This window comes from Chinchilla lanigera, unplaced genomic scaffold (assembly GCF_000276665.1).
Source record: "Chinchilla lanigera isolate Chin_1 unplaced genomic scaffold, ChiLan1.0 scaffold00047, whole genome shotgun sequence".
Lineage (NCBI taxonomy): Eukaryota > Metazoa > Chordata > Mammalia > Rodentia > Chinchillidae > Chinchilla > Chinchilla lanigera.
In genome coordinates this window covers 8,223,483-8,245,382 of record NW_004955448.1, presented here as the reverse complement: position 1 = coordinate 8,245,382, position 21,900 = coordinate 8,223,483, and the positions used below count along the sequence as shown (strand labels likewise).

General features: G+C 38.1%; 1 protein-coding gene and 1 long non-coding RNA gene across 4 annotated transcripts in view; one reads left to right on the top strand and one right to left on the bottom strand.

The window, feature by feature from the left end:
• Nucleotides 1-21,900, top strand: part of Veph1 (ventricular zone expressed PH domain-containing 1) — a 216,441-nt gene that overhangs the window by 178,330 nt on the left and 16,211 nt on the right. For all 3 annotated transcript variants that reach the window (XM_005393090.2, XM_013518627.1, XM_005393091.2), the window contains one exon: nt 16,904-17,021. In XM_005393090.2, the coding sequence (XP_005393147.1) occupies nt 16,904-17,021 (118 nt within the window). The remainder of the gene's footprint in view (nt 1-16,903; nt 17,022-21,900) is intronic.
• LOC106149530 overlaps nt 3,768-21,900 on the bottom strand; it is a 30,441-nt gene continuing 12,308 nt past the window's right edge. Inside the window, exons 4-6 of the long non-coding RNA XR_001235783.1 lie at nt 20,132-20,312; nt 9,231-9,311; nt 3,768-4,105 (exon numbers count right to left, since the gene is read on the bottom strand). This is a non-coding gene — a long non-coding RNA (uncharacterized LOC106149530). The remainder of the gene's footprint in view (nt 4,106-9,230; nt 9,312-20,131; nt 20,313-21,900) is intronic.

The window sequence follows — 21,900 nt, the reverse complement described above, 5'->3', positions numbered from 1 at the left end:
AGACTGGGCCACTCAAAGGGAATATGTTTATGGAGAGCAGAGAATGGTTGTATTACCAACTTCTCTCTGTAAGCCCTTTCCAGATTCAAAGATTCACATTACTTGTATTCTGCTTTCAAGAAAGCTCAATAATAAGTACTGGATGACTATCGGACAAACTAGAGGTGCTCAGATTACAGGATCATGGTCTGTGTCCTACTTTTACTTTTTGTTGTTGTTGTTGACACAAAAATGTATATTGATGGAGATCATGTGATGTTTCAATGTATGTGTAATATTTGAGTTAGAATGGTAAGCAAATCTGTGTCCTCAAACACATGTATCATTTCTTTTTATTTGTGATGAAAACATTCAAAATCTTTCTTTCTAGCTTTTTTGAACTATATAAGACATCATTATCACTATCTGTAATTTCCCTACTATGCAATAGAAAACAAAAACCTAGCACTTTTAAAAGTCCCAGCACTTTTAAAATCTCTTTTATCTGATTATAATGCAGTATCATTTAACCAATGTCTCTGCCACTCCCTCCCCCTTGTCTTATTATCAAGAAGGAAAACCTGCCAATGTTAAATATATGCAAGGTACAAGCAAGTATCAAGCTCACTAATAAAAAACTTGTAATGCGAAACAGATTTAATCTCTCTTGGGTGGTAAAGAAGTATAACAGGATGAGAAATGGGTGTGATTAATCAGAAGTATATTTGTAAGGGCCAGTAAGACACTAAAGATCTATCCAGCTATTGCCTCACTATTTTGGTTTTGGCTTAAGAATCCAACAGGCAGTATTAAAAGCAAAGGAAATGCCACAATTGCACCAGTGTAAAGTAAAGTGGAATTCTTTGCATATTTCATTCAAACTTTTATTGTTGCATCAGGTTTAAAGACAATGTGTCAAACTCTCATAAAGTTTTCATTGTGAACTGTACTTTTTGTAGAAGTAACCTGTGAAGTAACACTTGGCAGATTGTCTCAAGTCCTAAGAGATTAAATTTTAAAAAAAAACTTGGCAACCAGCTTTGTACTTGCTTACAAGTAGACTTTTTCATTTTTCTTCTATTTCATACCAATAACTATTCCTCTAGGGAAAAAATTAACTGTAATCAGCATTTTTCTGAAATATTTAAAGTTTCAAAATTTGGTTTATTTGTGAGTAATAGAAAAAAATTTGTATCTGGAATGCACATTATGTGTCAAATTTATCAGCCCAGGAATTTCTCAATCGACTTGACCTTATCCTATCTTTTATGAAGTGTTGTGCTCATTAAATTCAAAATAGCTATAAAAATTGTACAGTTTGCTTTATTTTCACTATATAGGTATAGAAGTATACAAATCAATGTACATATTTATACACATTGATATGTGTATATATGTATGCACATATATACAGATGCACTAGTGATTTTGAAGTGATGGACAGTTGTGTATCTGCTGCTATATAGAGTTTTACCTCAGCCAAGCACAAGCCGGTGCTCAAAGACAAGGGAAGACACTCATGAAAAAAAGCTTAAATATCTACAATGGAACGTTTTGATGGGTTTGTTATTATATCGCTTCTTAATAGAACCTTAGAATATTAGAAATGAAATTTATTATAAAACTATTAAATTGCAAACATCCTGAGGCAGGAAAGACAAGGTTTAATATCCCGAAGATAAGTTCATGCAAACCAATAACATGGGCTCAAAGGAGACTCAGACTTAAAAATGTATTCATTTTCAGCCAAGGTACTCAAAGCTAAAATAATAAGTTACCCTTTTTTAATCTATTTCAATTTAGTTTTTATTATTAGAAGAGGATAACAAATAAACAAAAAACAATAAAAATGACACAGAATTTCAAAACAAGATGATAGGAAATTAACAATGGCTGTTATATTGCATATTGTTATCTTCAAAGTAGTTGCTCAGATTACCAGATATAGGTATGCAAAATTGATCCAACAATTAAGCATTAACTGTTCCTTTCAATAAACCAATAGAAATTATCTTAGCTATCTTGTGTGTATATATGTATATATATATATATTGTTTTTTCCCTTTCTTCTTGCTTTCTTTTCTCCTTCAGATTTAATTCATTTTTTAAAATACAATAAACAGTGCTGGGTAAAGCAAGAGAGTTAAACACACACTTCATTGGGAGTGTAATTTATTTTAGCATTTCTGAAAAGCAATTTAGCAATGCAATTCAAGAGTCCTAAGAATGTTCCTATCCTTTCTTTAATATGTTTATACTATTTCTATGACTGTCCTAAAGAAATAATCTGACATGTATATACAAGATACGCACATATGAAAAGAACTGTGTAATGATTTGTAAATACCTTAAATGTCTAAATATGGGAGAATAAAATATACATTCATACAAAAGAATATTAAGAAACTATAAAAATCACATTTATTGGATGTTTAATAACATGAAACATGATGATAGCAAGGATACAAAATTATGTATACAAAGAATGTTATCTGGAGAACTGTCCATTGAAACAACCAAGTAGAAATGGGCAAAAATATTGACAATGGTTAGCTCTGGTAGGTGACATTAGCACTTTTAAAATTTTCCTTTGGTGTGTATTTCTTTTATAGTCAAGAAAAAAAAATTACTTTATACCTTTTTATTACCAAACACTAATGAGTTTACTTAAAGAAAATTCAATCCTAAGATAACCAGTTTCCATGAAAAAATAAAGATTTTAGAAAGAGGAGGAAAGCTGGCTGATTTATTGGAGAAATGAGGAGGAAGTCGATGGGGCATCTAGAGTGCACTGTTCGTAATTCCCTGCCCGCACTTGTGCGGCCCCGTCCTTCAAAGACAGTGGAGCTTTATCAGAGGGCCTGCCAGTGGCGGGGTTGCTAACAGGCAAGAATTCAGGGGAGAAAGTGCTTTTATTGACACACATGTTCCGGTTCCCAAAGCATGGGAAATTCCATATGTCATGTAAGTGAGATCTCCAAACTATGCCCGGTACAGAAACAACAACAACAAAATTAAATTAATTTTACTGTTGAAATAAATTGTGCCCCATCTGGCTACCATTTGGAGATTTGCTTTCTGTCCACATGGCTACAAGCACACTGGACAGTTCCCAGGGTAACTGGCTGGAGTGTTGGAGCATAAACAAAACTGAAGCAGCAGCTCTGGTGAAACAAAAGGAGACCTGATGCTCCCAAAGGTTTCAAAGTAGTGATGTGAGTTAAGATGCTAATGTGCTTGAATAAAGAAACGCACAAAAAGTAAATAAAGACTGTGCTTATTCTATGTGGAATGTAATGACTCGAGGCTAGTAGAAATTTAAGTCTGCTGAGTGAGGCAAAGGACAAGTGTGGGGCCAGTTCCTCCTCCAGGGAGCAGTGTGAATCAGTGTCTGGCTAAGGTGTGAACAAGAGTCGATCCAAACAATCCAGGCTTGGGGTTAATCCAGGGACTAAGGAATAAACTAAACGAGGGCTATAAATCAGGATAGGAACCAGAGGCAAGGGGTTTTAGAGGATGCATGGAAGGTGGAATGTGTATGCCACAGGAAGGGACATAGTTGGAAAGATGTTTGACATTAAAATACAGAGTTAGAACTTTTAAAAGAAGGAGAAGGGAGAAGTAGATACATGTAGGAAGAGTGGCATAAGCAATAACGTGGAGAATACAAAGCAAAGTCACAATGAATCCATTTCAATTTATTTTTTATTATTAGAAGAGAATAACAAATAAACAGAAAACAATAAAAATGACAGAATTTCAAAACAAGATGATAGGAAATTAACAATGGCTGTCATTGCATATTGTTATCTTCAAAGTAGTTGTTCAGATTACCAAGGAAGTCCATGGTGAACATGCCTGTAAGTTCATCTATTCACTCAAAAATATTTTTGCTGAGCATCTGCACTGTGCCCACCCCTGTGCAAGGAACAACATGAGAATCATGGTCGCTGCCCCGATGGAAACAAGCGTCACACTGGCAAACAGCGACACCATTCCGCACTGCTACTGTTTTCTTAAAAATGCATGATAAAAATGAGCATTTGCTGAACGGTCAAGGAAGGCTTCTCTCTCAGCAAATGTCAAGTAAGTCTTCCTCACAAAAGGAACGATTTTCACAAAGATTCTGAAAACAATAACAATAAAGAAGCATAAGGAAAATAGAAAGCTTTGGTGTACTGGAGCATTCTCCTCCAAATCTAAATCACATATCCCATCAGAAAAAAACTTTTGAGCAAGGACCTTCAATATGTGTAAAATTATTTACTCATCAACTATGTACCTCATTATTTTACATACTTGACTTTACCTTATAAAACCTACTCAAAATAAAATCTCGATATCATCAACCAGCAGGGAAATGCACATCAAAACTACAGTGAGATATCTTCTTACCTCCGAAAGGCTATGAAACAACAACAAAAGTGCTGGTGAGGATATGGAGAAAATAAACAACCAACTACTTACAGAAATATAAATTAATACAGTCATTATAGAGAACATTTGGAGGTCCCTCAAAAAAAGTAAAATAGAGCAACCATACGATCCAGCTATTCCACCTCTGGCTATATATCCAAAGAAAACAAAATCAGTACACTTAAAAAATAGCTGCACACACTTGTTTATTACGGCCCTATTCAACAGTACTACTGCATGTTTGTGTTTATTGTGTCTTCTCTGGCAGTCTCAATGTTCTCAATCCATTCAAAGCATTTATAGCAATTTCTATCCAATAAAAATATTATGGTATGTCCTCATGCACTTTATTCACTGGAATTGGCATGATGCGACATCTGGGTGTTCTCCAAAGTCAAAATTACCACGAAAGGTAAATGTTTTCAATTGATTCAGGACATCAAGACAGCCATAATAATACAACTAAAGACACTTTCAAAAGAGGTCTTCCAGAGTGGCTTCAGAAAGTCCAAGAACAATGGGAACACATTTATGTGTTCAAAGCAAGGGGAGTATTTTGAAAGCCATTACCATTTTGAAGGGTATCTTTTATTTTAATCATTTTTTAAAAATTTAAGCATTCACCTTACTTTTTATTTTATCTGTCATTTACAGCACAATGAATGGAACTGGAGGACATTATGTTAAGTGAAAAAAACTAGACACAGAAAGACACCGTGTACTCTCCTTCCCATATAGAAGCTAAAAAATAAGTCAATCTAAATGTAGAATAATGATTACTAGAGACTAGGAAAGGGAAATAGAGAATAAAGGGAAATTGGATAACAGTTCCAAACTATAATTAGATAAAAGGAATAGGCTCTGGCATTCCACAGCACAGAAGGACAGTAGTTCACTAAACTTATTATTTTTTTTCAGAATATCTAAAATAGTAAAGAGAGGGAAATGTTAGTTACCCTGATACACTATATACATATTTTGAAATATCACACTGTACCTCACTAGAATGTATAATTAGATATATTAGCCAAAAATATATTTTTTTTAAAAATAAATAAATAAAAGTGTGAACTATACTATTTCCTTCTTCCCACATCACAGTGAATGCTCAGGCCTGCCCTGGAGTAGCACACTCCACTTCCACAGCACCAGAAGAAGTGAAAGGACCAGGTAGGAGGCAGTGGGTAAAGGGGAGTGTGATGACTGGAGAGTGAGTCTGAGAAAATCCCCCCCTGGCCTAGTAGACCAATGGCAAGGAGCTTGAATTTTTATTGCAGTCTCTGGAAAGCCACTGGAGAATTCTGAGCAAAAGACAATGCCCAGTGTCTGAGTCTGTTGGGGCTGCTGTAACAAAATATCATGAACTGGGTGGCTTATAAGCAACAGGATTTTATTTCTTATCATCCTGGAGGCAAGGAAGTCCAAGATCAAGGCAGATTCAGTGTCTGGTGAGGCTCCGCTTTGCGGCTCATAGACAGCACCTCCTCACTCTATGCTCACTTGGCAGAAGGGGCAAGGGAACTCTCTGGAGTCTCATTTTATAAAGTCCACTCATGAATTTTCTAATCCCAAAGCCTCACCTCCAAATACTGTCACCTTGAAGATTAAGATTTCAACATGTGAATTTGAGGAGGCGGGGAGGAATATAACCTTGACTCCCTCACACCCAGCTCATTGTGGAATGACCACTCGCACTGCTATGGGGAAAAGGGCTTCTGTGGTTAGAATAAGGATTGAGTCTCCCCAAAGGTCCATGTGCTGGAGGTGTGGTCCTTGGTGTGGCAACGTAAGAGGCATGAAAGCTCATTCGGCCATGGGAACCTTGCCATCTGAAGGAATCAATGCTAGTCTGGGGGACTGAGCTTGTCTCTGGACAGCAGACTTGAGATAAAACAGAGATCTGCTTTTCCCCAGCCGTGATCAGCTGTTCATGTTCTGAGATGGAGTTCATTCGGGCTCAAACATGGAATTCTTGGTGAAGCAGTAATCAAATAGCAAAATGTCTCAAGAGAGGAGGGTATTTGAGAAGATGGAGGTTAAAGATGCAGAACAAAATAAAAAGTTTAAATTCCCAATGAAAAACCAATATGGAAAGCAAAAACATGATCTTTACAGCCCAGAAAAAAAAATCATGATTATTTTCTGAGTGGAAAAAACGATGAATTCTCTTCACAAGAACCTGCTCTTCTCCTCCCAGACTGAACACATACTTTGCAATTCCCCTGGCAACCAATAGCATAAGCACATCCATCATGCAGCTGGCCAAGGTTAAGGAAGACAGGCAACAGTCAGATGAGGTTAACTGACGAAGGTGTATTTCCACCGTGCTCTGTGGGTAAGACTCACAATGCTGGGTGACACCAGGAAAGTTGCAGCTTAAGCACAAGAGGACTTATCACAACTTATGCAGTATCATAGACCCTGTGCTACAGCCACACAATAGTTCCTCTAGGATTAACCCAACTGACATAAGGGGAGAGATTAGAAAATAAGAAGTCCTTGAGAGGAATAACATTGACCTTAGAGGCTTCTACAAGCATGGGTTTTATTGGTGCCTTAGGCCCAGTGAGTTTGGAAGTCCAGCCAAATTCTGAACTTTGCCTCTCTAAACACTAACTCCAACTTTATTTGAGTTCATTTCTTTCCAGTCACAGCTATCCATCAAGGTCTGTTGTTTAAACAGTTCTACACACATAACCTATTATATGAAGCAATTGCACATTGAACCTGACTAATATAACTCACCTCTTAAAACCAGAGGGTTTTTTTTTTCATTGTTATACACTGGTCTGTTGTTTCATAGTTCTTGTTTCTTAATTCTTATATTCCCCTTGGAAATGTATTATCCTTACATTTTGGTAATAAGTATGTACTATTCATGTCTCCCTAACAACTGTCCATATATACTACATGTGCCTTTGGAAAAGTTTTTAATTGCCGTAGAAGTATTTTCTCGGGTTAGCTGAAATCCTGGTTTATCACATATATTGTGTTTCCTTCATGTTTCACAAGCCAGACTGTCCCATAATGAAGCATGTCCATTTTACTACTGTCGTGAACATTCCTTCACAGTCAGCCAGATGTTCTGCATCAGTCAAGGAAATTAAGAAAAACAGAAAAAATCTTCAGAAAATAGTTCACAAAATAACTCATTCCTGGGGGAACAGAGGTATGCAGTCCTTCTGACTGTTCTAGTTCAATAGTGGTTTAGGTTCTTTTCTTAAATAATCAATGCATGAGCAGTGCCTTCTCCCCTTGCTGCTATCATGGGTTTTGTGTGAAATCCTACAAACGCTGGACACTAAGCTGTTAGAACAAACAGCACCCCTGCTCATTCATCATCAAAGCGCAGCCATCAAAGCAGGAGCCGCCAGAAACTCTGGATCTGGGCTAGAATCTGCCTCTACCACCTACTTCCCCCTTTTTATCTAACTCTTCTGTGTCTCAGGTTCCTCACCTGAGAAATGCAAACTATCACAGTTCCCACTTCACAGGGATGGTATGAGACTTAAAAGACACAATGCATGCAAAACCCTTGGAAGAGTTCGACTTGCACACAGTAAGAACTCAGTAAACGGTACCCAGTATTACTTTATCTCGGTTCCTCTGCAAGTACCCTCCAAACAGAATGAGTGCCTCAGCCGTGTTCCCATAACCTTTTATTCATATGTCACTAAAGTAATCAGCATATGTGGAACTGTTTGATTTTAACGTCTCTGGTCCTCCCACAGTCAATCAGGGTCTTCCAATTCGTTTCCGGCCTCAGGCAGAGCAGCTACTCAGTAAATATTTTGTGACTCTATCTTTGTAGTCATGGCAAAAGTTTCGCATTATGAGAAAATTTTATTTTCACAAATAACCCAGCATTTCCCTGGGCCAGGTACATTAGAAAAAGAAACTGCTCAAACTGAATATAGATTCTCACATTAAAAGCTGGGTTTTATGAAGGTAATCAGACATTTCTTATATTCTCTTACATTGTGATAGATACACTCTGAAAATAACTTCAAAAGAGACTTCTAAAAAGGTATTGAACAGAAGTTGTTGCTAAAATATCAGCAGTCATCCAACTTTAACACTCACTTCAAAATGTAAATTCTAGTTTTTACCTAAAAATATCATAACAATTCATATAGCTCAACACTAAGGATATCAAGAAAGAGAACACTCAGTGGAATTATTTGCTTTTAATTTTAGAACCTGAACATTGCCCGTGAATTAGCAAACTTCTGGTTCTAAGAGCACGTTACCTTCTTCCTCTTAGGGGTTACAGGGGTACGGAGTACTTTCTATTTTATTTGAATTCAGAGCACAAATATTTCCTACAATATAATTATTTTCAGTACAGTTTGTGTATTTCTATACTATGTTCAATACAATTTTGGATTCTCAATGAAGGCTAATATGAAAGGAAGAGTATTTTTTTAAATCTCTCTGCTAAACGGTCGTCTGTGGAATCACCTGGTGCCCCGTCTCTGGCTCCAATGATTCCTTCTGCTAATAAACAGTCCTCCTTAGAGTGGACGTAAATTCCTCAAGCTGCTTTTCCTGTGAACTGTCACCAGAGCTGAGTGAAGCATTAGGTCACTGCCTTCTCTAGCTTTGATTTTCTAAGTTAGGACCTAAGATTCCTGAGGAGCTTGTTGGAAACGCCAGTCCCCGAGGCTTTCTGAAGATCTCACAAAGGGGAGGCTTGTGACACCGCATTTCTGACAAGTGATCCTGACAATTCTGGGGCTGAAGTTTCCACAGCCAACTTTTAGAAAATACCAGAATATAGGCAACGGCAATCAGAACCCAGCTCAGTTGCCTCGAGTCCCACCTCCACTACTAACATGCTCTGCAAGTCTGTTCAGCTCACTGTAGCGCCATTTCTTCATCCGGGGACTGGAAGCGACTCCACCTCCTTCACAGCGCTGTTAGGAAAGTGAGAAAAGATGCATTCACCAAACACCTAGGGAAGTGCCCGGCACTGAGCAAGTGCTCTGCGAAGCACAGCAATACAACTATTACTTCATAAAACTCCAAGGCTGTCGTTAATTCACCTGTTTAGTCGTCTCTTTTCTGGATTTAGGTAATTTTGTGGCTCAGCTTAGAGTTGTTTCCTTTTTTCGCCTCCTTAGTAAGACCTGAATGCTACGGTCTATGTGTAGGCAGAACCCAGGTCCCTCATTACCGTCCTGTGTGCGTGTCTAATCATTCCCCAGATGGGCATACCTCTCTGCACGCTTTCATTTTGGACCCTCATTAGACTGCTGCATCGGCCCACCTTGTTGTTTCCGTCCTTCCCCAACGTCCCTTTCTTCTGCACCTCCTTTCAGTCCTCACGTCTTTTTATGCCCATTTGTTTATTCAGAGCATTAAATCCTTCCTTTGATGTCTGTCATTATTCGCTCCTTCTACACAGCTCGTTACACCCTTCCATCTGCGAACTGCATTACGCTGTCCCGTTTTTATCTCATTATGTCCTCATCATGCACGTTACTCGCTAGCTCTTCTTCATGCATATTGTTGCATCCTCTCTCTTTGCTTCTTACCACAACCCGCCCTTTCCACCCTCTCCATTTAATGTTCCATTTCTGAATCACATTCTATCCCCCAGGGCCTTTATCGTCACACTTATCCATTTATGCATCTCATTGCGTCGTTACTCATGCACATTTCTGCTGCGTTTCTGCCGTACATCCCATGGCGGCAGCCATCAAGCGTGTGCATGTCATTACTTCCCTTTGAAATACTCGCGTCGCATTACATCCTTCTGTGTCTGCATCACATTACATCCAGCGCTCCCAGATTTGACAACAAAGTAACAGAAACAGACAGATAAGTATGTTGCTTGCTTTTAGCAAACTAAATATGTTTCTTAGGCACCTAGCATCAGTATTTCTTAAACAAATCATTCATTTCAGAAGAATTTACATACACTTATCTAGCTAACAGATAAAAAGCACTATGTTTGATAAGCCCAAAAGGGGCCTTCTGATCTTGCTTTTTTCAAGTCATCTTTATTTTCACTACTGTTTTTGTCTACCATTTACAAAGTAGGATAATTACCCATGAATTGATTCTTACAACAACTCCCTGCAATTTAGGAATTACAGTCATTTTGCAGCTTGAGGAGCACATTGAGACCCCCAAGAAACTAAGATATTTTCCCAAGAACTGCTAGTGATTTTTAGAGGCAAAGCTCAAACTCTAATTTGCTGGCTTCAGAACCTATGTGTATTATTAATACTGTTGCGCTTGGCATTTAAAAAATCTTATTTTCAAGTACCATCACTGTCATTTAACCCATTCTGTATATGTGCTTTCCTTAGGTAGAGCTTGATGTGAGCATGCTTTAGGTTTGTTCATTTATTGCTGACTCCACTGTAGGTATAACGAAAATTTTCTTGACATTCTGAATATTGGTAGTCTTTTGCTTTTGCTTTTGCTCTAATAAAAATATTTTGCTGGTTTTAACAAACTACAACTTAAAATAAATTGGATCTGTATGGAAATTAATGGTGAACTTAACAATGACAAAACTTGATATATAGCATCACCCAAGTTGCTACCTTTATTTTCTATTCTACTCATACTGTTCTACTAGCTTTTCCACAAATGTCTTTAAACTCTTTAATATGCTATCTGCCAACACTATCAAGTTACTTTTTTTGCGATTCTTGAGTGTAAAAATTTGACTTTTTAAACCAAATCAAATATATGCTATTGTATTCTATCATGTTGATTAGTTTGCAAATGAGTGTTCTTCAGAACATCTAAGATGAACCCAACATGAGCACTTTCTTCCAGCTACTTGGAGCCAAGACCATAGTCAGAGTTGCCACACAATGTCGAAGGAATTCAATTTGTCCAGTGCCCCCGGTCTCAAAGAATAGAAGAAACGCTGACCCTATTTAGTGATCTATAGTGATAATGAGAAGTTTGCCGTACTGGTTTCTTACATTCTTGTAGACCTAAAGTTCCCCAGCTAATTTGGAATAGAGAAATGAAAAACAATAGGACGTAGCATAGGTGTGACATCCATACTGAGGACTGAGACGTACTGAGTTCTTCCGTGTGCGTGTCGGCTCTGTGCTGTCTCCGCTTACAGTCTGCCTCCTACCTGCTATCTAGCTCCCTCCTTACACATTCACTCACCCAAGTTTCAAATTAGACCCAATGTTTTTCTCACCTCATCTCTTCTATCCCTATTGCACAATTTGGAATAGTACATCTGATTGTCAAGAATGAAAACTGTGCTCTTGTGACCAGACCATTTTGTATTTTGTAACATGAAACCAAGTATTGTGAGAAAGTAAAAGCATATGCACATGCAAACTGACAAATTCCTCAGACACCAGTTAATGGACAGCCATTCCTACATCAGTTTCCAAAGGTATATAAGGTTAACTTTCCAATCAGTGCACATCAGAATAACTTTAGAAGTTTGTTTAAAAATGCAGTTGCCCGGTGCTGACCATAAACTCCTGAGGTTAGGCTTACAGGGTGGGACCTGTATCTGATGTTCATGGCAAGTTTCCTGGGATTCCTGATGTCAGTACCAACACAGAATTAACAATCTGGAAAAGTTGAGAGTCTGAAGGATAATCCACATGCCATATTGATAGATTCAGACAAATATTTCCAATTATTAACATTTTACCCTAAAGACTTCTTAAATAAAGTGAAATGATATGAATTCCTGTAATACCCATGAGATGAAATTATAGATATACATACTTTTTTGCAGTACTGGGGATCAAACCCGGGGTCTCAGGGGCTGGAGGTTTAGCTCAGTGGCACAGCGCTTGCCTGGCAAGCACGAGGTCGTGAGTTTGATTCCCGGTACCAGAAAACAAACAAACAAAAAAAAAACAAAAAAAAACAAAAAAAACCTGGGGTCTCACACATGCAAAGAAGTGCTCTACCAAGCTACAAACCCCGCCTCCAAGTTACAGTCATAAATAAATCAATCTTTTGGATCTGAGTGTGTGCCTGCAGTTCCAGTTTCTTGAGAGGCTGAAGCAATAGGACAACTTAAGCCCAAGAGTTTGAGGCCAGCCTGAGCAATATAGCAAGACCCCATTTGGAAAGATGAGAATAAGAGTGAGGGAGAGAGAGAAAGAGGGAGAGGGAGAGGAAGAGAGGGAGGAGAGGGAGAGGGAGAGGGCGAGAGAGTCTAAAAAGTTTGATAATAGTTAAATAGAGATGAAAATAGGCAACTTAAATGCTACCACTGACATAAATTAGAGATAAGATACATGTCCCTGAATTACTGAACATCTATAGTAATTTGTTGAATGTCTACTATGGACAAAACACAATTCCAAAGCTATAAGACAATACAAAACTGGTCTTTAGAAGACTAGATGAGGATTTGATCCAGTTGAAGGCTGAACCATACAGGAAGAAGTCTAACAGCAATCACACCACACGTGAATGAAAGCACATTCCAATTTTCCCCTGTGCGGAATACTGTGGACCTACTTGGCTTCCTTGGAATGCAGAAATGCATCTCCTTCATCTCTTCGTCAAATGGTTTCTGACATCAGATGATAGAAATACCAATTGGTATGAACTGAATTCAATAATAATATTTTTCAGAAGTTCAAAGATATAAAAAGATTAAATTATAGCATGAATATTCTTTAAAGTTTCTTTTGCCATTTATTCATTCAAAAGCCAGTGTTCTTTTTTTCAAAGTACTAATACCTGTATAATGTAAGACAGTATAAAGATTCATTGCTAATAATGTTCTCTCAAAAAATTTATTTCACACCCTGGACTCTAAGTTAGTTAGAGTATTTGCACTAGGAATAATCATAAAGACAAAAAGTCTGCATTACTATGTGAAAAGATTGAGAATTTTAAAAATTTTTTGCTTACATTTCTTAAAGCATACCTGAAGCATGTGGCTAGATTTGAGCCTGTTAACTAGAGACTCCCAGAAGACATGAGGCAACCTACGTTTTCTTTCTGTGCACAGAAAGCTTTTGGAGAGAATTTCAATGTACCAGAACCCAAAGTTCTTCCAGATGTATGCTTTCACGGATTTCTGGAAAATTGCTTCACAGTGCCCTTTCACTGTGAAGACCATGTTACATGTTATGTAGACCATGGTACAAGATCCAGAGCAGCTCTATGCTTTTACAGAATCATTGTGTTGACTCAGACTGTCATTTGTCAGCAAAATAATGTTGTAAATATCCTCTCATCTTTCCATGTTGCTTGGTTTATTTTTCCCCTAAGAGTCTCTATAAAAGATTTTATACATTTTTTTCCAAATTCTTAGTCTCATTAGTGATTTTTTTTTACAGTTGGAGGAAAAACACATCTAACCAGCTGTTTTTAAAGACCATTTTCCCTCCAGTGACTTTTTACCTTTTTGAATGAAATAATTCTTGTCAGGAAAATCTTCTTAGTACATGCTTATTTTGACAATTATATAACTTTTTCAAGTCAATATAAATAATTTGAACCTCGGGTTTCAGTGAAGGCTGGTTTGAAAAGTGTTTGGAAGAATGTGACTCCTCTAAATAGAATCACCATTTACATTAAGAATTCGCTAAGAGACCACCTTATTGATAGAAATCGCTTATTTGCAGTTGCAGGACCACAGCACTTGATTTCTTACTGGCTATTAGTAGTCATCCATAGTTCTCTGAAGGTCACACTATGGCAACTTGTTTCTCCAAGGACAGCAGGAGAGCCATGGATCTATCTGCTAACAAGACAGCTTCTGTGTACATATGCAGTGTGTGTGTGTGTGTGTGTGTGTGTGTGTGTGTGTGTGTGTTTAATCATGAGATGGATAATCCATCACCTTTGACCTATTCTTGGTTAGAAGCAATTCATTCAAGGGGAAGGATTATACAAACAGATGAGCACCAAGAGTTGGGAGGCCACTGGACAGTCACTGGCCACAGCCTCACTAGAATTAAAACGCAATATAACTTAGAGTTTGCTATGAATTGTCTTTATCACTCTCATGAATTCCAGTTGCCTTTAAAGAAATCTGTAATTCTCCAAGTCAAATTTACTTCTCTTGTCTTTAAAAAAGAAAATGCAAGCTATATAGTAATTCTTGGGCAAGACCAAGAAGCTTCAGAACCCAGAAAGGTAAAGAAGATAAGTAGGAAAGATAAATAATGACCTTGTGCACATTTAAGAGATCAAAATCTTAAAAGTTTAGCAGTCCTAGTAGTCGTTTTGTGCTTGCTTGTTTTGTGATCTAATTTATCTTGATTTTCCACAAATATTTTCAGTTATATATTTCGTCTGTCTTCATTTGAAGCTGGCTGCTGTGGCTAACTTTGATAGTTCATAGGACTACCATCCACCTCCTTCTCTCAGCTCCTTTGCACAGTACCTAAATCCTCTAAAGAGCTAAGCCCATTTTTAGCTTCAGAGCTCAAACACTGGGATAGAACTCGCCATCTGTCTTAAACTATTTAAGTAACTTTTTGCCAAGACAAATGTGGATTATAGGTAATAACCTGGGACGTTTCTGGTCTCAGAACAGGAAAAACAAAGGAACCCTTAAGTATTATTTTAAGTACTTTATTTGCTACAGTGTTTGAGCTGGATGAAAAATTGATCCTTAATTGTGTGGGAAACAGAGAACTGATCTGCATGCCAATGGCCCGGTACAGACTTCAGAGACTTAGCAGTTTGGAAACTGATATTTATGAACATCTGCTTTTTCCCCATAAATTTTTAATATGGGTTTTATCCTTCGAAACCTACAAAACTCCCAGGTGCTTCTTCTTCAGGCTTTATCTTGGGGGAACATTCTTTTTGTAGAAAAAAAAAAAGTCTTTCTTTTCATTGAGCACTACTAAATCATTTTGTTAAAAATACATTCTTATGTATACAGTGCCTGTTGGAATGCTTGTGATAAGCTATTAAATGTTAGCAACCAAAATGCCGTATTCAGCATTTTGAGTCTCTAAAATGTCCTATTCCTGAACACACACTATAATAGTCTTAATAAAGAATGTTGAAAAGTATCCATTTCTAGTCTCAGTTTACACCTGTCATGATTCCACATACTCAGTGTTTTCTATGTGACAGGCACAGGTAGGTATGAGGTTCCAACAGCCAACATAAGAGACAAAATCCTTGTCTACTTTTTGTTTATGCTGCAGTAAATGTGACTATTCTCTAAAAAAAATTCCTCTAAATTTTCCACAAGACCCTTCCTATAGTTCATTGGAAACAGAGCTTTGCACTAGTCCTGAAAACTAATGATATTAATTATCATTAATATCCCATTAATTATCCCATTACTGATACTAGACTCGATGCTAGGGAAACAGCCATAAACAAAGTAGATGTATTGCTATTCTCAAGGAGTTTATCATCCAGCATACTTCTTATCTACTGCAGGAAATGTAGAAACAGAAATCCAGCTTTGGGATAGGATCTGGGGAACCACTTGACCATTCTCTAATTAGATCCATTACAAGCAGTGCAAACATTACCTGTATCACTTGATTCTTGGGAGTACTAATAATTATTATTGTAAGTAGAGAGGAGAAGAGTGTGGTGGTCAAAGGAAGGAAATAAACTCATCACTCAGCAGAGGACAAATGTGTGAGTTGACTAGGTACATGCAAGGCTAGCAAGAACATCATTAAGTCCTTCTTAGAAGGAGTAACGGCTTTAAAAGTACAGTCCTAGCCACCCTGTTAGGAAGGATTCCAGTTGCTTACATAATAGGCAAGCTTCAGGAGGAAAGTAGAGCTGTTTAATTTGGTTAGGCTAATAGTTTTCCATCCATTTACAGTCTAATGGAGCCTCTACCGCTTCAACAAGAGCGCCCTGGCAGGCTGCCACAGGGCATGTAAAAATGGGCAGTTTTCTTAGTGATCAAATTCTCTAAATCATTCAGAGGAAACAAAGTTAACTAATTTACAGATCAGTAACTTAAAACATTATTTTCCGTTAAAACCAACAAGCTACATTATGGAACAGAATGCAAAATTTGCATATATTTTTAAGATAAAGCATAAAACTGAAAGAGTGCTGGAGCCGAGGGCTGAGGGATTAAGGCCATCCTCATATTTTCCATCAGTCCCTGCAAAGCCAACCTAATGAAAATCATATATTTTGATATGAATAATTGGTTCTTTATGTACATTTTATATAAAATGTAAATAAAAGGAAAATCTTCCTGAAGCACTTCCTTCAACTATCACTTGGAAGTCCTTCCTTTTTATAAGTTCTGGAGCTGCTGCTATGTACAAGAAAATTCTAGGTCATTTCAGGTTCTAACACATCTCTAGACCCCAACACTCAGCCTGACTCGTGCTCCTTTGCTCTGTACTCCCATGGGGTAAGTTTGAGTTGACCCCTCTTTTCTAAGACCAGCCAAGAGAAATCTTTCAGTGTTTTCTCTTGGTTCTTAGCACTGAGACTGAGCACTGGTCATCCTGATTCCATGTCCCCCTTTTCTAGTCTTAGGATGCTGTTCAGCAGGCAGATCAGCTCATGTGTTTTGTGCTTTGTGTTCCTGAAATAGGACCTGGACCAAGTACAGCTCCATCTAGAAGAAGTAAGGTTCTTCGACGTGTTTGGCTTCAGCGAAACAGCGGGAGCGTGGCAGTGCTTCATGTGCAACAACCCCGAAAAAGCAACAGGTGAGACCCCCACTTGCTGCTAAGAATCACTTGTGACCCTTGGACTTATAGAGAACTGTGACCCCACTGCTCCAGTTGGCCTTCTCTTGCATAAGCATTCCAAGTTGTAATAGTGCAGAGTTGGAGCTGATCTCTGCTCATGCTAAGAAAAGCATCTCACCAAAGTGGCTGTAAGAGAAACCAAAGATGGTGGTGGGGAGAGGAACATAGAACTAGAAATGAGGAAGACAGTCTCTTACCTATATATGTGGATCAAGGAAGAACTATCGGCTTGAAGTGTAGCACAGGGGTAGGGTGCTTGCCTAGTATGCGTGAGGCCTATGTTCCATCCCTAGAACCAAAAGAAGGAAGGAAGGAAGGAAGGAAGGAAGGAAGGAAGGAAGGAAGGAAGGAAGGAAGGAAGGAAGGAAGGGAGGAAGGGAGAAAGGGAGGGAGAGAGGGAGACAGAGGAAGGGAAGGGAAGGGGAAGAAAGGGGAGGGGATGGAAGGGAAAGAAGGAAGATAGATCAACCATTTGATCCTGAAGCCTTCTTCATTCCATCCAAATAACCCTGAGGGTTAAAGGAAAGTGAACACTCTCTCAAGCTGTGTTCCAGAGCCTCAAAGAAGAGAAACTAAATGAGTTGATGAGTACACTAGCCACATTATTTCAGTCACCACTAATGGCACTCCTTGACATCTGAACTATGCAAAAAGTGAAACACACAGAAAAATTTGAAGAATAATTCATGACTTGTTATTAACACTTACCCTTGTTTTCTGCTACCCATGAAGTTTAGTCTACTGAACTTGTCTAAAAATAATAATTGTTAGTGACTATGAACCAAGCCCCATCTTTTGACTCAGATATCTCATCTTATCTAATCAATACTCAAAATAATCTTATAATGTAGGTACTGATATTATTTCTGGTTTGCTGATGGGGACACTGAGGCATAGAGTGGTTGATAAATGCACAAAGTCACCCTGGGTTTGAACCTAATCTGACTGCATAGCCCATGCTGTTCACCATTTTTCCATTTGCTTCCTAGTCACACTTAGCCCAATCTGACCAGTGGAAAGAAGTTGATCAGAATCCTATGTCTAAAAGTTATGTTGTCCTCAAAAATTGAACATTTCAAGACTAACTTGCCCCTGGGAGGAGAAAGGTCTTGTCTTACTCACTTTCCCATGGTGGGGACAAAAATACCCAACACCTCAACTTAAAGGGGGAAAGTTTTATTTTGGCTCACAGTTTCCATCCAAGGTTGGCTGGCTCCAAGGCAGAACCAGGAGGGCAGAGAGACACAGTGGAAGAAAAGGTGCTCAACCCATGGCAGCCAGGAAAGAGCGAGAAAGGGGCGGAGCCAGGACAATACAGCCTTCCAGATCCCCGTCCCCATGACCTCTGCCGGCCAGGCCCCACCTCCTAACAATCCCCTGATGAGCACTGTGTCCTTGTAATTCAATCCCCTCCCAAACCCATAAGGCTTTGGGAGAACATTTTAAATCTAAATTAACAGCTCTTCTGGTAACTCTGCTCAGGAACTGCGGTTTAGACGAAGGGGGCAGTGTTAAAATACTGTCGAACACAAGACCATTTTGTAGAGGAGCCATTCCTTAGGAAGCCATTGAATAGACCACCTGTACACAGTCCTCTAACAGCAGGATTCTGTACATCTCAAGGATTACGCATTATGGCAAGTCTATCTTCCTGTTAATGGCCAAGATGCTGAAGCTGAATCAAAAAATTGTGCTTACCAGGCCATATGGAGATGTGAGGAACTCACACAGAGGTACCAATTAAAATGCATTACTCCATGGAAAAGGTATGGATGGAAGGAGCTGGCAGCTAAAGATGCCAGCCTTTGTGAGGCACAGATTGCTGGTTGTTTACAGAGTCCAAATTGAGCCCATGCCAGAGTGAACACCCTGATTTTTAAAAAGTTAATTCAGGCAAATAAGGAATTGGGGAATTGAATGTCTCCATTATAAAACTTTCTAATTAGACCTTATTTCACATATGAGAAAGACAGGGCATAAAAGAAGTTTTATTTGAGAGCACGGTGAAATAAGGCACCTATCTTGGGTGGCTCTGAGAAGCCCCTTAAGTTTTCACTCCAAGTAAGTTGAGTCCTTAGTTCAATAAATATTTCATTGTATCTGGCTGAGGGAGGCCTTAGAAAAGAGGCTTAAAGTTTAAAACACAAAGTGTGCCTTTAAAATATGTTTTCTCAAATTCACTGCCATGCACTTGAAAAGAACATTCTGCACATTCCCTCTTTCTTATTTGTATTTCTCACAGTTAAATACAGACTGAGAACATATAGCAATAAAAACTCAAGCAAGGCCAAATACTTTATAGCAGAACACATTGAATCAAAATGTTTGGCCCTGAAAACTTCAGTATGTTTGGATTTCTTTGTTCATTTCCTTTTGCTACATGAAAGGGGATTTGAGTCTGAGAGAAATACTGTTCTAAACTGTTATTTTCACCAAAAAACTTTTGAATCCCTGAAGAGTTTGTAAACATTGTTGATTTCATTTTCTTATTTTAAGTAAGCATATTACTGTGTATTCAATCTAAGTGAAAGGTCTAAATAATACTGCTGCAAAATATGTTGTTCATAGATATAGTATTTGTATTCATTTCCTGCTCAAATTCAACTTTAAAGATGATCATGGCACAGGAATAAATAGTTTGTAGTGGTCATGCACAGCCAGCCTATTTGCATCTCATTTTTCATTTATGCAGTATATGGTTATTGCACTGGTTGAATGTCTTGCACAGCTTGGCCCTTGGGATAAAAATGGGACTCAATACTGAGCTACATTTCCAGGCCTTTTAACCTTTACTTAGAGACAGTGTCTCACTAAGTTGCTCAGACAGGACCCAAATCCGCAGCCTTCCTACCATAGACTCCCAGTTGCTGGGATTACAGTCACGCACTACCATGCCCAGCTTGAATTTGGGATACTTTTTAAAAGGACAAATCAACGATACAACAATTGTTCTCACATGGTCAATATTCCAATATTCTTTAAAATTCTGTCCAGCATGTTTTGAGAGGAAAAAATATTGAGCAATTAGACATCAAGAAAGATGTATAAAAATATAAAATACTTCTTACAATGTGGAGACGAAGCCATGAGAGTCCTTCAGAAATTAATGATGTATCAATTTTTATCATCATCTCCATATATTCCCCTCTTCAGATAAAATGCTCATCAACATCTTCCCATGAAGGGGCTGGGGATTTAGCTCAGTGGCAAAGTGCCTGCCTGGCAAGCGCAAGGTCGTGAGTTCGATTCCTGGTACTGGAAGAAAAACAAAAAAACAAAAACAAAAACATCTTCCCATGAATTTCACCATCTAAACCTTGAAATTCACTAGAATTTACTATCTAGTGTTCAATAAATTTTTTTATCCAATTTTTTTGTTTTGTTTTGTTTTTCTCCGGTACCGGGAACCGAACTCACGACCTTGCGCTTGCCAAGCAGGCGCTTTTGCCGCTGAGCTAAATCCCCAGCCCCGATCCAATTTAACGCAGATAAAATCAGAAGAAACTAAATGTTAGAATAGCACAGAGGCCCTAAAATCACTACAATTGCTAACATTTATCATTCTAACTGCTATGTATTTAGCTTTACATGCATTTTCTCATTTTATCACCATAATTAACTCTATTTTACAGATGAACAAACTGAAACACAGAAAGATTAAGTACTTTTTCCTAGGTCACGTAGAGTGGTGGTACAAGGCTGATTCTGGGACCTGATATTTCAACCTCCAGGGAAAATGCAAGCTATGGGACATGCAATATCAAAAAATTCCAAGAAAAAATACTCCATAGCTTTATGATATATGGTAGGCCCAGAGGAAGTTTAATTTTTTAAAGTGATCTACCTCCTTGATGACTTATTCTACAAGAAGAGCAGGAAATTTGATATGGTAACATATAGAAAATTATTACATGTGGGAAATGATTACATAAAAGTTAATTCCTGTGCTTCCAAATCACTGATTCAGCTTTGATACTCACCTTATAAATGTACAGAGTAGAAGATTAGAAAGTCATAGAAATAATTTAGTAACCCTTGGAGACTTGTGTGGTGGTGTTTATTGCACATTCCGTTACTCCACATGAATGAGAGAATAGAGATCAAGCAAGTAGATTTAACAGAATTTAACTTATTTCTGGAAAGTGATGCAAATCATCCTTTATCTTGGAATTGCGTAGTGCATGTTAACAGTAAGAGTTAGTCAGCAGACTGTCCTGCGACACATCTGGCTTTCTATTTATTCAGTCACATTTTTTAAAATGAGGAGGAAGAGCTAGGTCATGACTTTTACTCTTTCTTGACACATGTGGGATGTCTTTGCTCTTACTCCCTACAAGAAATAGTGTAGAGTTTGGCTCTCTTGGCCTCCTCTATAAATCTGAGCCATCTCCCGAGTGATTGCTCTCTGAGTCACTAGACAATTCAGAGTTGGAATGTGATTGTCAGTAGGAGGTTTCTTGGGTTCTAAAAGAAAATGGAAGAAATCTTTTCCAACAGCTTCCTATCATGATTGTGCTATAAAACTGATTTCAAATGATCATGTTATAAGAATGTGGTGTCCATTATATTGCATTGGCAAATAGAGATGGTTTCAAATCTGTATTTAAGAGGTCTCATTTTTAAGGAGATTTTGTTTGGATATAGATACCCTTACTGGGGGCTGGATACCTTTCTGCTCCAGATGCTGATATGAAACTGGGCTAAATGGCCTTTGAAAACCCAACCCTCAGGGCCACAAACACCTTTCTGAGTTCACTAATATTAAACATCTCCATTTACTCTTAATATTAGCTTTCACAGAACTTTAGAAGACCCAATCTCAGCTAATACACCAGCT